Source organism: Genypterus blacodes, unplaced genomic scaffold (assembly GCF_046128005.1).
Source record: "Genypterus blacodes isolate CSIRO-AG114 ecotype Tasmania unplaced genomic scaffold, CSIRO-AGI_Gbla_v1 ptg000032l_1, whole genome shotgun sequence".
Lineage (NCBI taxonomy): Eukaryota > Metazoa > Chordata > Actinopteri > Ophidiiformes > Ophidiidae > Genypterus > Genypterus blacodes.
Window position 1 is genome coordinate 247,441 of NW_027466845.1, and position 15,874 is coordinate 263,314.

Sequence of the window (15,874 nt, forward strand, 5' to 3'; positions counted from 1 at the left end):
ACTGAGATGATTTGCGTTTCCAAACTTTATTTTGGTTAGGGGGAATGTTTGTGCAAGACATTTTCTTCCTGAAGGATAGGCAAAACTGGAATATCACATTTCCACAAAGCAGAGAAAGTCTGAGCCGTCCTCCACCGGCTGGAGACACAACCAACCCTCCAGAGACCCAGAGAGAGAGAGAGAGAGAGAGACAAACACACGCTGGAGTCAAGATCTAAAGCCAGTGTGTGCGTGTGTGTCTGCGCCGTCTTGAGCCAAGCATGTTGACGTATGAACCGGGAGGGAAACAAAGCGTGCAGGCGTGAACGACTCGCTTTAGATGTTTAAGCTCCGTTCACATCTTCGCTTTAACCTCCAGATTGATCTAAAAGTGTCCACATGAGGGCAGCGACCCTCACGTGGATCCCCGGTTCGAGCTGGCCGAGGGTCCGGGCCGTGGTGGGGCGGTCGGGGACAGGGACGCTTGGTGACTTTGGTCAGTGAGTGAGCAGCAGACGGTTGAGGCGTCCCGACAGTGTGGAGGACTCGTGGCACGCTGCAGGACTTCAGTCCCTCACACAGTATCAGTAGTTACACTAAGTAGCTTGGTCCCCCGTCAGAGTTTGAACCTCGTGCACGCCCTGTGTGCAAGTACCCAAGCTTTAACATACACACCCGCAGGCGCACACACACACGCACGCACGCACACACTCTCTCTCTCCATACTTGGCCCAGTGGAGGCACTTCATATGAAACTGTAGAACCTGACAGACTTTCTCTCCCTGTAACAAGGCAGTTCAATGTTCCAGGGCGAGTCGGCGTGTTTTGAGTCTCTTCACCTCAATGACAGCTGATAAAAGTCCTAACGGTGGAGGGGGGAGGAGGGGTCAAAGTTCAACAAGACGCCTATTTCGCCACATTGAATACCGATCAGCTGCATGTCTAAGAGCACAGAGGATCTAAACGATGTCATCGGCCCCCCACAGCCCCTTAGACTCCACTGATACAGCCCGCACACACACGCACGCACACACAAATCATACTAGTGTGTGTTAATATTAAAGTCAATAGCAGCTTTAAGGGGCAGGCACGTCAAAAATGAGAGCCAGGGGAAAGAAAAATCAAAAATCAAAAAATCAACTGCCATCAAGTCTGAAGAACGGAATCCATGAGTCCATCTGTCTGTCTGTCTGTCTGTCTGTCTCCCCACATGATGAACCACCCCAGAGCCGTGTCTCCCCTTTGACCTGTGACTGTATTCAGGGAGGGAGGTCGGCATGTTGAAGACGAGGATGCAAACCTCCTCTTCTTCTTCGTCTCTATGGCACCTAACGGGAGATCACCTATGGCTTCAGGGTGCAGTGGTCCGGAAAAAATAAATTAAGAAACTATATCAGGATATTTATTAACAACTAAAACACAAAATACTTTAAAGTAACTGCTACAGCCCAGGACTACACACCTACTCATTAAGCTAAAGACTAATTCATGTTTCACTCCTAAAATCATCTTAAAAGTCCTCCATAGGCAACACTTCACCCACGGCTACCACTCGCATTAATACCTTAACGTTTCCACTTAAGGCGCTGTGATCCGTCCCTGCTGCCTACATGTCGCGCGTTCACACCGCCGCCGCTGAACCGGCGGCGCTAAAACAATTCAAAAAAGTATCGAGGCTAAAGGGAAATAAAACGGTTTCACACTTTGACTAACTTCCTTTCAATCCTCACAAAGAGACGGTCGGCGGCTGAAGTTAAGGATTTCTTAGATAACATTTAAGGCTTCATCCGAAAAAAGGCTTGAGGACAGCAGAGCAATACGCCCGGATTGACACGGAGCCGAGCAGGGGGGAGGAGGAGGAGGAGGAGGACGCGGGTCCAGAACCAGGGCCGGAGACGACGCCTACAGAGACTCCACCTCCGTCCCTAGACACCTTCCTCCTTCATAGGTAGCAAACAAAACGCACGACACAGGGCGAGCGTCCGCGCCACGGAGAGCGGTGAGAAAGTGAAGCGTTTCCCAGCTTGCATTGCATTTGTTCTACTCGCACGCTTGCAAGTGATCAATTTGCCGCCCACACACACACACACACACACACAAACACACACCAATGTACCAAAACCGTGTTTGTAAGACGTGTGAGACGTGTTCCAGACTAACGGGGCAAACGAGTCTCTGCTCCCTTTGCCAGGGCTGAGCTTCTAAAAGTCCAGTAGGAACATCTACACAACGTAATGGAACAAAAACTACAGTGAAACAATTCGAAAGGAAATTCTTACAATACGACATACGAGGCGGGGCACTAAAGGCGGGAAACATCGCTTTAGACGCACGTTTTTTGCTATTGCTAACTTTACCAAATCTTAAAACGGAAAAAACTTCAGCTCAGCAGTGATGTAGCCGCGTGGGGGGCACCCTTAGGAGCACCCCTGGGGGCACCCGGGGGGGGGGGGGGCGTGACACAGGAACTACCTTTTGCTACGCACAGTGTAGTTCAGAAGCCAGATTCCTCGCGGCTCTCCGGCGGAGCTCCTGGGACGAGGACCTTAATCAAACAGTCTTGGTAATTGCATATACATGTAACGTTCTTATTTAAACCGATCACACACACACACACACACACACACACGCGCACACACACTTGTTAAGAAGATAAATAATTGCAAATATAAACACGAGCACGTCCTAAGTCTTGCCTTTGGGCAGCGGTAAGGCCACAGATGCTCCGTCTAGTTTGGTCGTTCCGTGTCAAACTAAAGCACTGCGACGATTCACCTGGCAAGAAGAGTCTCAGCTACAAATGATAATATCTTAGAACATATCAGAATATCTACATGTACATACAGCAGCACATCCATGCCAGTGATTACAACAGTGGAACAACTTCAAAGATCCTTCATCTGGAAACAAAGGTATGATATGGCTTAAGACCTGAGGAATACTTGGAAACATCACAACCTGATGGATATGGGAATCAACTCTGGAGCAGGAACGTTGGAATCGATCACTTGCAAGATCTCAAACAAGAATCAAAGAAAGGAGCAACAGAAAGTAGCTTGTGGAGACACAGGGTCGGAGGTCTTCATCAGTAACCTGGGTGATGAGGGTGGACGCCTCCGCCGCTACCGGGCTCTTGGCCTTGGCCCAGCGTGGACCTGTGCATCTTCTCCATGGCGTCCATGTTTGGCTCTTGGAAGCCAGGTATCTGATAGTCGCCTCCTAAGAAATCCACATTCTGCATCATCTTGCTCGGGCCGGCGGGTCCTCCTTTCCCCGGCCGGTACTTTGCTCCGGGGCCGCACTCTGCTGAGGCCGCAGCCTGCCGTCCCTGAAAACCCACCGGGAGGTCCTGAGGGCCCGATCCGTTGTTCCCCGCGGTGGCCGGGATGGCGGCCCAGGGCGGCTGCATGTAGTGACCGTTCATGTAAGGCATGGGGCCTAAAGGGCAGTTCACAGGCGAGGAGGACTGAGTCTTATCAGCTGAGTGTTTTAGAGGGAAGGACTGAGCAGCGCTGGGCATCTTTTGTGAGTAGCTGATGGTTCTGGAGGGGAACCCGCACTCGCTGGGGGGCTCCCTCCTCGGGTTCTTGCAGGGCTGAGCCCCCTCGGGCGGCTGCTGCATGTGGGCCAGTTGATGTTGGGCCCAGGAGCGCTGCTGCTGCTGGAGCTGCTGAAGATGCTGCATCTGCTGCTGCTGTTGTTTCTGCTGATGTAATTGGTGCTGAAGATGCTGCTGCACCTTCTCTGCCTCCGAGTGGAAGCCAGGCATTCCATTAGAGGCACCGATGTTGGGATGTGAATGAAGAGCAGCGTGGGGAGCCTGAGCTAGAGCTTTATCTGGGGGGCCCACCATGAGGCAGCTGGGTCCAGGGCCCAGGCCCGGGTGGTGGGATGAGACCCTGGAGCTGGCGTTGATCAGCAGGTTGCGGCTGATGGGGCTGGGGTTTGCGATCTGGCCCTCGCACACCGAGGTGGCGCCCATGCCGGCCCGCGCCTGGCACAGTTGATTGATTTGGTGCACGATGCTGCTCAGGTCACCGGACCGGTTCTGATGCAGACTGGCTGCCATGGACAGTGGGATGGTGGAGGTAGATACAGTAACGTTCGGTGGGGCGTCTGCGTCGGCCAGCTTCCGGGGTCCATAAGCGGCCAGCGTGGGCTGCTGAAGGCTGTTGGGTCCTGCTCCCACAGCCTGAGGAAGCAGCTGGGAGCTGGCCGGGCCCTGGGAGTGCTGCATGCTGGGAAGCTGAGCCCCGTCGGCCACATGCCGCAGGTCCTGAGTCACTGCTTGTTGTGTAAGTAAAGCTTGTTGAGGACCCGTCTGATGCTGTAGTGTGTGCAGGTGAGAGAGATGCTGCTGCTGCTGCTGCTGCTGATGCTGCTGCTGCTGATGCTGCTGCTGCTGCTGCTGCTGCTGCTGCAGCAGAGCCTGTGTGTGCGGCACGCTCTGCTGCCTCTGGATGCCCGGAGGATGAGCCAGTCTCTGCTGCTGTGGGCCCTGAGGCTGGGACAAGCTCTGCTGCCGGTGCAGAGCCTCTGGATGAGCCATGCTCCTCTGCTGTAGAGCCTGGTGATGAGGCATGGTTTGGGACTGCTGCAAAGTCATTGGATGTGTGAGGCTCTGTTGCTGTTGCTGCAGCGTCTGTGGGTGAGCCATGCCTTGCTTCTGGGCAGCCATGGTCTGAGCCTGAGGCTGAGACGGGCCCTGAGCGTGAGGAACAGGCTGAGGGAGGTTTAAAGTGCTTTGAGTGCCGTAGGGCCCGGCGTGAGGGTTCATGACTGCTTTGTGAAGCAGTCGAGCGCGGCTGCCGTCGGACTCTTTGATGACGCCTTTAGCGGGCGCGCGGAGGACGGCCAGCAGGCCCGCACTGGCGCTGACCTGAGAGGGGTAAGGACTGTGGCGCTGGCTGGTCGTGGACGTGTCCAGACCGTTGACCGTGCGGCGGATGTGCTTCCTCTGAGGCACTTTGACGCTGTTGGGGAAGATCTGGATGCTCAGAGGGGCGTTGGCAACTTTCTTAGCATAGGCATCCAACTCTGCCGGGGTTGGATAGTTGGCAGATCTCATCTTCTGTGTAGTTTCCCCTGTAAGGTGTGAACGGTTACACAAGAGTCTCACAGCTAGAATACCAGCAGAGGAGGAACTCAAAGGGGGACGAGGGCAAAATCTAAACTCTATAACAAACCGGAATGTAGTCAACTTTAACGAATGAAGTCATCATTTTAATGCATCACTGAGAATGACTTGCTGATAAATGACATCTATAAAGTAACTCATTTGGAAGGAGGACATGAACTATGTGCCTGCTCTGATCCTGAGCTGAGAGTGTGAATGTGCTCTGAGACAAACATCCTGCTGCGTCATGAGGCGGCGAAGGACAGAGTGGAGGCTCGGTCACAGCCCACAGTGGGAGCGACTCACCAACTGACAAATGGAAATGAGGGCTGATAGAGACGGAGCTCAACCATCTGCAGCTCAACCAGGTGTGATTAAGATACGCCCACAGGTCAGACAGGGGAGGAAAGAAAATGTCCCAGAAAATAAAGATAAGATTGTGCCTGAATGTGTGTGTGTGTGTGTGTGTGTGTGTATGTGTCTGAATGTGTGTGTGTGTATGTGTCTGAATGTGTGTGTGTGTGTGTGTGTGTGTGTGTCTGAATGTGTGTGTGTGTGTGTGTGTGTGTGTGTGTGTGTGTGTGTGTGTGTGTGTGTGTGTGTGTGTGTGTGTGTGTGTGTGTGTCGGACTCATGACCCACACGTCCACCCCTCCCTCACACTGACTAACTGACCAGATTACAACATTTGTGCGGACGTGCGGCCACAAAATGGCGGAGAGACGCTCACTCACATTTCTGTAGTCCAGTGTTCATCTGCGTGCGAGAGCGAAGTCGGGTGGTCAGGTCACCTGATGCTGGCAGACAGGCCAGCATGTCACAGCTCCACAACGCAGCATGGGACACCTTCTCCTCACCGTACTGGGAAGGAAGCCAGGAAACAACGAGGAGACGGCGTCAGACATGAGCGGTACGTCACCTCTACACACACAACGCAGTTTGACATTTTGCAAAATGGCAGCTCATAACAAACGGACATCTTCGGCGGCACAGACAAGACGAGGTCAGGAGGGGAATGCTGTTGTTAATCACATTCAGGCAGCACGGCGGTGGATCTGCTGTGTGATGTGTGAACAGCAGATACACGATCCAAGGAGGCTCACAAACTTCACGCGTGTGCAAAAGAGCACGGATCTATTTTCTGCTTAACGACTCTATTGTCCTCTTCCTGTTTGTAGACTTTGTTTACTACACAATCCAACATGGACATGTGACAATAATGTGAGGAAGCCCTTTACTCTACTCCTCCTCTTCCTCAGCTTATGATGAAACCGACCACTCAGCTTGACCTGATTTAACCCCTTAACTCCTCCTCTTCATTCACTGACTCGTCCCCAAACCCCCTGAGCATGTCGATGGGACAATGCGGGCACAGATCAGCACTCATACGGGACTTTGACTGCCTAAGGTCTCTCTCATCCTCCTCATCCTCCTCCTCCTCAGGGGCTGGGTCAGGAGCTGTTGTTGTGTGGGCCTGTAAAGCTCTTTCAAACACGTTACGTGATACTGGACTAAGTCAAATGGACTTAACGAGGCTCCCGACACGTCACACTGAAGCTCCGGTCTTTGCCCTGAAAGCCTCGCGGTTCTTCTCCTCTGTCACGGTTTAACTATGAGGCCAGCTCGGTGTGAGCCGGTGTGTAAGCTAGGTGACGTTAGCCATCTGTTCATTCATCTCCTGTCGTTCCCACCGGCTCGTTAACGTTAGACGCATTTTCACGGTGTGTTTGGAGCGGACCGGGCCCCGGCCGGAGTGTCGGTGCGGGCGGAGCGCAGACACGGAGTCCGGACGCCACACGGTCCACTGACGAGGCTCCGGTCGCGTCAATAAGCAGCGGACGGACGCTTCTTTGTGCTTATTGTGAGGAGGCCGGCTGCTCGGCCAACTTTAGCTCCGCATTCACGAACGTTACCGACGCGAAGCGGGAGAATTAGGGGAAATACGTACTCACCACGACGCTAGGAGTAGGGAAACTTCATCTTGTGCCCGTGAGACGCAGATATTAGCAACAATTAAACACCATCCGCAGCTCGAGCTCCGTGCTGCTGATGGCTGGCGACGGCAGCAACATTTGTCGGACATGCGCAGTGAGAAAGACCCCGGTTCTGGATTCAGGTGTCCAAGTAACACGCCCGTCTAATAAAGATTATTATTATTATTATTATTATTATTATTATTATTATTATCAAGAAATATAGGTAATTTATAATAATGCATTTAATCTACAGTTGATTACAATAATAATAATGATGATGTTGATGATGATGATGATGATGATTGATGATGATTTATTTCCAACTGAATCATTTTTAATCCCGACTGTTCTCCAGACTTTATCTTGACTGGATAACGAGTTAAAGAGCTATAATATAATGCAGCACTAATGCAATACATGTGTGAAACATTGTAAAATAATGTGTCCTGTAATAAGCCTGTGTGATCTAGTCTATCATGAAGTCACCACTTGGCACCCCAAGCATCTACAGTTTCCCCATACTTACCTTAGGCACGTTCTACTCCTTTACTCCGCTGCCTCCTTAGAAGCCATCGGCATGGATACGGTTGTGTTTAGTGTCAGGAAGGAAGCAGGAAATAATCCACGTCTCCCATATTACGTGATGTTTTATTACACAATAGACATGTGATACACTACACAGTCACAGCCTGCAGGCCCATGATGAAGCAGGGGTCGAGGAATGACTGGTGGGATTTTCAAACACGTTTGCCTCAGTTTCAAATTCCATTCCTATTAATAGAAACATTGACTGGTGTTCAGAATAAACACTTATCAAGCTTGTGATGTGGTTCTGTTAGGGTGTCGAGACTTAATAAGTGCTGGAATCTGATTTTAGACTTTGGAGTGGATGAAGTACGGTGGTTGCGCAATACATTGTTAGAGGAGGGTAAAAACATTTGTAGTGTCGAGACGAGATGACCTTGTTTAATGTAAAGGTTGACTGGTGTTGGAAAAAACAACAACCTTTGTGTGTGTGTGCGGACATCATCGCTCCTTTAACCGCTTGGATGGAACAGGAGGCTGTAAGCAAATCATCACATCACAAAACATTTCTCCTGTGTGTGTGTGTGTGTGTGTGTGTGTGTGTGCGTGTGTGCGTGTGCGTGTGTGTGATCTGGTTACCTTTACTCTTGAGCAGAGGTTTCTGTTGGCCCTCTACTCCAATTAGTTAGCGGCAGGCTAATGTGCCTCAAGGGGATGAGAGTAGTGGGGGATGAGCCTGATGCCTGTGGATCAGATATCTCCTCCAGCTTATACTGCTGCATTGATAAAGCTCATAAATTAATGAACGCCCCTTTAACTCACTACTGCCCCTCAGCCAGCTGCTGCATTCTGTGGGCCTCTGCTCCAGCTGGCCTGTTCTTCACAGTGGTGACGAGCTCCTTTTCACTCCCTCTATCTCCTTCTCCTGATTGGCGATCACTTTCTGTCTCTGCACCACTTCCGTGTCAATCTCCTCCAGGCGGATCATTTGTTGCTCCTTGGCTGCCTGCAGCTCGTATGCCAGCTGGGCCTCTGCTTCCTGATACACACATGTAGAACGCAAGAATCAGAGGAAAGACTCCCAGAGAACATCGACACATTAAACACATCTATGAGAACATGGACGTCACGGCTGGAGAGCAATTTAAAATGTGGACTGCTCACGTTGGGATGGAGGAGCAGCTGGAGCTCCCTCACCTGTATCCCAGCAGCAGTCTGGGTCTTCACAAGAGATCTCAGGTAACCCAGTTTGACATGTGAGCAGAGGCAAATAAGTCAATTATGAGTGATTGCTCATGTGCCTGTGTCAAAATGTCAAAATGTGCATAAAAATAGTTGGATGGAAACATAGTTTATGACCTGACTAACTGATGAGATAGAGAGCATTCCGATCAGCTGTGCACTTCAATTAGTGGACTGGCCAAAAGGAAAGGAGTCCTGCCAGTCGATAACATTTACATCATTTATTAGACCTGAAGGCCAAGAAGCCCCAGAGACACATTATCCCAACAGGACATAGACTGTGAAGACATCAATCAAGCCTTAAATAAATACAGACACACAAACTCTGCATGGATGTAAAAGCAAAACAGCTCAAGGTAGAAGAGAGAATAAACAAGAGAGAGATCTCAGAGCCACGTCTTCCTGTGTGAACACACCAAACCACAGCAGGCTTATGTTTGTTTGTTCTGTGTGTGTGTGTGTGTGTGTGTGTGTGTGTGTGTGTGTGTGTGTGTGTGTGTGTGTGTGTGTGCAGACAGGGGTAAAGGTGTACGGGTGATCAGGGAGATTAAGCTTGTGTCTGTTTCTGCAGCCGACACAGTCATAACTATGTGGATAAAGGTTGTGATAAAGGTTGTGATGCTGTAATGGTACTTGTTGTTTCACATACTGCTCAGTCACAGATGCTAAACTGAACCCCCACAGCCTCATATGGATAAATGTCCCATGGTTCATGGTTAACATAAAGATCAGACATACATTAAGAAAATAAGATGCAGAGACTCACACACGCTGAGCAGGTTTGTAATCAAATCTTAATCTATTAACCCACAACATGACAGTGCAGGACGCTTCAATTCTCTGACCCACAGCGACACAGCGTCCTCTAGTGGTATATTAGTAGAGAACCCATTTCTGACTGAGGCTGAGGCAGAGCAGTTTATTAGACTGATTATTGGTTTACATGTATTCATTGGGTGATAGTTTAATTTAATAATAAATAAATATTTACTGGTGATTAACAACATATTAGATCAATTACAAGCAAGCAGGTGTTTCATAAAGTATGATTTTTTGCCAATCATGTTGCTCCTTTTCATTGATTTTTGTAATTAAATGAGAAGCTGAAATGCTGATTGGTGATTTGTGCATTTTTAAACACGAGTGTGTGTCCCTGTTAGAGATCTTTGAGCCCTGTGCCTGTGTTTTTTCATGGCAATACTGAAGAAATATGTTCTTATGTGAGCTATGACATATTTCCTACATCTACATACTTTAAATACTGTAGATGATAGACACAGCTGTTCCTGATAAACGTCAAGTAAATGTTACTAATGCTTCAAACACTGTGAGCTCATCTGCATTGATTGACTGATTGACTGTGTTGTTTTGTTTTGTATTTTCTCTTGAGTTGGTTCCAGCGTTTTTTTGTGGTCAAGCCAGGAATTCACATCTGATTTCCTGTTCAGAGATGTGATGTGACTTCAGTGTTTTCAAGAATTCAAATAAGAGAACACTGCAAATACCTTAAGGGTTACAATTTAATTCCGGCACTTAAATACAAACCTTTCTGTTGCACATTTAAATGAACAAACTCTGAGATCAGTTTATTTATTTAACTAAGCATTTTAAGCATCTTGGAATTTGTTAAATGCATCAGTGGAAGAAACTGCAGGTATGCGTAAATGACACCCTGAGGGATGACTCGTAGGTCGACTGACACAGTGGAGCCGCAGCTTGACACACAGCAGCACATGCTCACTCAGCATCTGCCCTGAGATGTGACTGGCAGACACACACACACACACACACACACACACACACACACACACACACACACACACACACAGCCTCTGACATATTCATGCAGTGTGATGAAACCTGGAGTAACACATCCACACTCAGGCTGAACTTTAATGCTTTAAAACCAATGAAGCCGCGTTTGAAAGCTTCCGCCGCATTAATGTCATCGGTCTGTGATCTTTCATTTGCGGAATAAAGTCTAAGGTTTTATCGTCACTGAGTTTTTATGAACAGATGGCAAATTGGAAGTTGGAAGTTCTATGACCTCATAATGTTCATAATGTATTTCCACAATATTTCATCATCTTCAAGTTGCGTTGCTCTTGCACAGAGCAGTCACAGGTGAAGCTCACTGAGTAACTGTCACTGCTTAATGCCCACAAACTGCCAACTGGGAGGCGGCTTAAGTCCTTATTAAGATCTCGTTATTTTATTATGTGCTAATGAAAGTTTGAGTCAAAGTCAAAAGCTGAATAATTCCATTGTGTTTACAAATGAGGCATTCTAAAAATTGCCATTGATCTACGGTCCATTGAGAGAATGCATCACAGAACATGACATAACAACAACAAAACAGCATTTAAAGTTGAATTGAAACTTAATCTTGGAGTATTGTTCCATTGTCGTATTTGTAGAGTCTGATATAATTGTGAAATTCAACACACAACATTTGAACCTAGTAAGAATAGATCTGGACCAACCGCACAACTAAAACACTTTTGCACACAAAGTTACACAGAGTGCACAGCTTTCCCCGGAGCCCTGAGGCATGATGGGAAGTAGGACAGCTTAAATTAGAGCCAAGACAACCAACAGTCCGTCAGCCTACATGGGTTGAAAAGAATACAGCGGTGGATAAGACAGGACGCTTACGTCTCAGTCTCAAAGGGACGAGATGTGGCGTCACACGCTGAGTGTTAAACTGCTGTAGGTGGACGTGTGATCGCTTTGATATCAGACGCTTTGACAGCTCACAGAGTCTGAGTGTGCATCCTGCTGAGGAGAGAGTGTGAGCTGAGTGCAGAGTGATGGAGGGATGACAAGATGAGGACAGGGATGAGGACAGACTGAGGGTAGGATTAGGACAGGATGAGGACAGGGATGAAGGCAGGGATGAGGACAGGATGAGGACAGGGATGAGGACAGACTGAGGGTAGGATGAGGACAGGATGAGGACAGGGATGAAGGCAGGGATGAGGACAGACTGAGGGTAGGATGAGGACAGGATGAGGACAGGGATGAGGACAGGGATGAGGACAGGGATGAAGGCAGGGATGAGGACAGGATAAGGACAGGAGGAGGACAGACTGAGGACAGGTAGAGAACAGGGATGAGGACGGGATGAGGACAGGGATGACAGGGGGGCAGACTGAGGACAGGATGAGGATAAGGATTACAGGTATGACAGGATGAGGAGCCCAACAAGTTGAAGATCGTCCACTCAGTCACATTCAGATTGTTTGAAACAGCAGCAGGAAAGTTCCCAAACTTTCCCAGCAGGAAAACGACACCAAACCTCCGTGAGACGAGGAGGAGCCAAGCCTTTCATCTATTTATGCTGAAGATGCAGAATTAATGAGCAGATCCACAGAGACGCTCAGAAATGAAACTGCATTTCCAAGGATAGCGATACATTAGCACTTTAGTGATGTCACACGTTACCCAGGAAACCCATCCAGAGATGGAAGAGGTCTGCCTTCTATTAGTGAAGGACTGTTTGGACTCTTTGGTCTTATTTCAGGCACAGCAGAGCGTCTGTTCCACTGAAGAGGCTTCTTGTTGGGCTGTGGGCCTTCTAGATGATCACACAGCAGAAACACTCAGGAGGAGTTTTCTTGCACTTCCCTCTTCCTTTACTCCACTTTCCTTCCATCCTGCCGCCCTTGTGTTTGTTCTGTGTCAGCTTCTGTTTGTTTCTATGCTTAAGTCATTGAGTTGGTACTTGAGTTGGTTGGTTAAGGAGCATAAAAGGTCATTTTATAAATACATAAATGCAACATTTGTTCCAAGGAAGACTTGTTAACTTGAAACCAAACATATCCCAAGTTTGCTTCTGTACAGATAACGAGGACGTGTCGGAGGGCTGAGAGACGCCATTTGCTGCTCCATGTGCAGCTCCGCCATTCTGATCCCTTGGAATAAAGAAGAAACCACACCCTCGACCCACTGCTAAGGTCAATTTGTCTTTGCCTTCTGCCAGCTAAGATCCAAACACAGACCCATGAGTCTGATAAAACAGAGCTCTGCATAAATAATAAAGCGTTAGGTGAAATACGGAGCTGGATGTTTGGATCATGGAGCTCCAGATCCTGCTCAGTGCCTCATCAGGCCCTGTGCAGAGCGCTATGCAGAGGTATCAGCCTCATACAGAGCGGCTTTATCAGTGGCGTGCCAGAGGTGCATGCACTGGGGTTTGATGACTGAAGAAACTTGCCGCACTATTTATAGGATAATCTCATGAAATCCCCCCGTCACTCCCAGGGAGCCCCCACCCTCCTGCGTTTAATCATCTGGCTGACTTTGTTCTCTCTCCCCGCTTGCCTCTGCCCCACAGTGGAACCTAATGGGACTTCCTGTTTTGCGATGAAGCGGCGCCCTGTGATCCCTGTTGTCTGGATGGAACTGGAACTAATTGAGTGTTTTGTCTATCTGACAGGATGTTGTTGTGAACTCCTGCGACCCCTCCCGTCTTTAAGTGTCGCCGAATAAACAAATAAACACTCAATAATTCATCTTAGTGCTTCTGATGCCCGTACGAGAATACTACATACTAGAATAATACATTCTACAGTATGTAAAGTATCTAAATGTATGTGGTATAGATTACAGATCTACAGGCGATGTCAGACTAAAGAGCACCACAGCCCACGAGGCTGCCTGCACTGGAGTATGATGTCATCCTGTAAGAACTGTACCTATGAGATTGTCAAACTAACAACGCGGTCATCTAATACATCGGTGCCATTTCAACAGAACCTTTGCTGGCTGTGTCTTTCTGCTCCGCTTAGGTTTGTCATCTCTTTGTCTTAACATGAACATCACACAGCCTGGTTCTCTTTATGGATTTAGTTCTATTCCTTCTCTCTCTCTCTCTCTCTCTCTCTCTCTCTCTGTCTCTCTCTTTATGTGAGATCAAATCTTGAGTCTCTGCTTCTCTTTATGTGAGCCTCTTCCTCTTTGTGGCTGCTATTGATTGAATAACAGAAATCAATGAGTCATAAGAGCTTTCACCTGGAATGACTGCATTCATGTTCTTGTTCACACACACACACACCCACACACACACACACACTCGCACTCTTTCTCTCTGTGTGTATTATCACGATTCACCTGCAGGTGTAAAGAAGCTTCATGCTATAAACACTTTCTGACAGGAAGTTGCCGACACACCCCACAGACACACACACGAGGTCAGAGTTCATCCTGACTGCACTGCAGCTCCCTTACAGACTGGACTTGTCCACCACTTGAGCAGCCTTTGTAAGGCAGATTGAGTGCTTGAGACACTTTAAGCCTTTAATAACGAACAAATCAAATCTCCTGCTGCACGTTTCCTGCACTTGTCTCGTGCTCTGCCGCTGTGCCACAGTCGTACGTTTCTGTCTTGTGTTTGCTCTCTGCTGCTCGATTCCTTTGAATTCTGATTCCTCCCCAGACTCTCTCCTCCTCCTCCTCCTCTCTTCTCCCTTTTCCCCTTTCTGTATCTCTGCCTCTGATGTTCCTCTCTCCGTCTCCCCTGATGTTTCTTTCTGTTTGTCTCTTGATTTGTCTCACACAATCTAACGCTGGTTGATCCCTCCACACACGCCCGCCTCCTCCCCACACACACACACACACACACACGTCCTCTCTCCTCCCGTGTTGCCTGTAGATCAGACTTGGCATGTTTCTCAGATAGCTGCAGAGTTCCCAAGCTCCTTGATTCATCCCAACTATCTGGGTGACCCATTTCTGCTCAAATCGCATGATTTAATGCAGCCAGATGAAATCCTTTAAAGTATCTTTCACATGGCTTCAGCTCCATCTATATAACATCAGCTGTACGTCGCCCTCTTCAAAGCCTCTCCCCCCTATGGATTCCTCTATAATGTAGAACATCACATGCTTTTCTTCAGGGACCCTTTTCCCTCCAGCAGTGTTTGACTCGGTTCTTTACTGCCGTGTAGTTTTTACCTCCTGATTTGATTCATTTGAAGATCAACGACTCATTTCCTATTAAAGGGATTAAATTATAAAACTCCCACTGGTGGACATTTTGCCGTGAAAGGCCGGGAAACACCGCTGTGTTCTTTGAGAGTGACACAGAATGCTGCAGTGAGGCGAAGCTCTAAAATGGGTCACTGCTTCACTTCACCGTATAAAGAAAGTAACTGAGTACTTTACTCTGCTTAGGAGTTGAGTATTTAGTCTTTTTTGTTCTTTGTGTTGTATATTTTTTATCGAAGAAAGCATTTGACATGACGGCCTCATGTTGGCTATTGTCTTTACTAAGCAGCACAGCAGAGAAGCCATGAAGAAGAAGGCTTCACTCTCCTGACTCCATGAAATCTCATGCAAACACTTTAGGTTGAACTTAATTAAGCACATTGTTCTCTGGACTCACCTGAGGCCGCAGAGAGACAGGAAGCTTCTCTCCCGCAGGAGCACTCAAGTCTGCACTGATTGGTTTAGCTGATGCTTGCTGTGATTGGTCAGAGCAGCTGACACTCCTATCGCCCGATTGGTTGGAGACATTAGCGGAACGGTTTTCCTCCATTGACGGTAGATTTGTTTCAAAACTCCACTCATGATCCTAGCTGACGAGTAAATGCAAATAAATGCAAATAAATGCAAATAAATGCAAACGATTCCACTCATAAATGTCACAAAAATGAAGGTTTGTGAGGTGATTATATATTTATGAACCAGTAATTTATTTGTTTAATTTGAAAAATATGTTTGTGAAACCCACGGTGTTTATTTGTGAATAATAAAACAAATATAGACCCAAACACAGACTCCAGAGGTCCGTTAATGCGCACCCGAGCCTCGTCTTGACCACCGTCACAATGTAAGTGCAGATAATTGGGTGTCAGTGAGCCAACACGCACCCCCTCCCCTCCCCCCGCACCCCCCAGACCCTCCCTCCCACCCACCCATCCGCTGCGAAGGATCCGAACCGATCCGCTCCGCCTTTTATTAAGAAGAACTCGAGGACGTAACGAGGCACCAAGAACACATCCCGCATCCCGAGAGAATGGAGCGCAAACGCCGCT

General features: G+C 48.3%; 1 protein-coding gene across 3 annotated transcripts; it reads right to left on the reverse strand.

Moving 5' to 3' along the window:
- Positions 1–10: 10 nt before the first annotated feature.
- LOC142995342 (protein FAM222B-like) lies at positions 11–7,667 on the reverse strand. Of its 3 annotated transcripts, none has more exons than XM_076146350.1 (3): positions 7,597–7,667; positions 5,829–5,955; positions 11–5,064 (listed from the first exon to the last, which is right to left on the reverse strand). In XM_076146350.1, exons 2-3 carry the CDS (start codon positions 5,908–5,910, stop codon positions 3,065–3,067), a joined length of 2,082 nt encoding a protein of 693 aa, XP_076002465.1. In that variant the 5' UTR covers positions 5,911–5,955; positions 7,597–7,667; the 3' UTR covers positions 11–3,064. The 3 variants fall into 3 exon arrangements, with proteins under 3 accessions (XP_076002465.1, XP_076002463.1, XP_076002464.1); XM_076146348.1 differs by lacking the exon at positions 7,597–7,667 and adding an exon at positions 7,047–7,153; XM_076146349.1 differs by lacking the exon at positions 7,597–7,667 and adding an exon at positions 7,043–7,153.
- Positions 7,668–15,874: the final 8,207 nt, after the last annotated feature.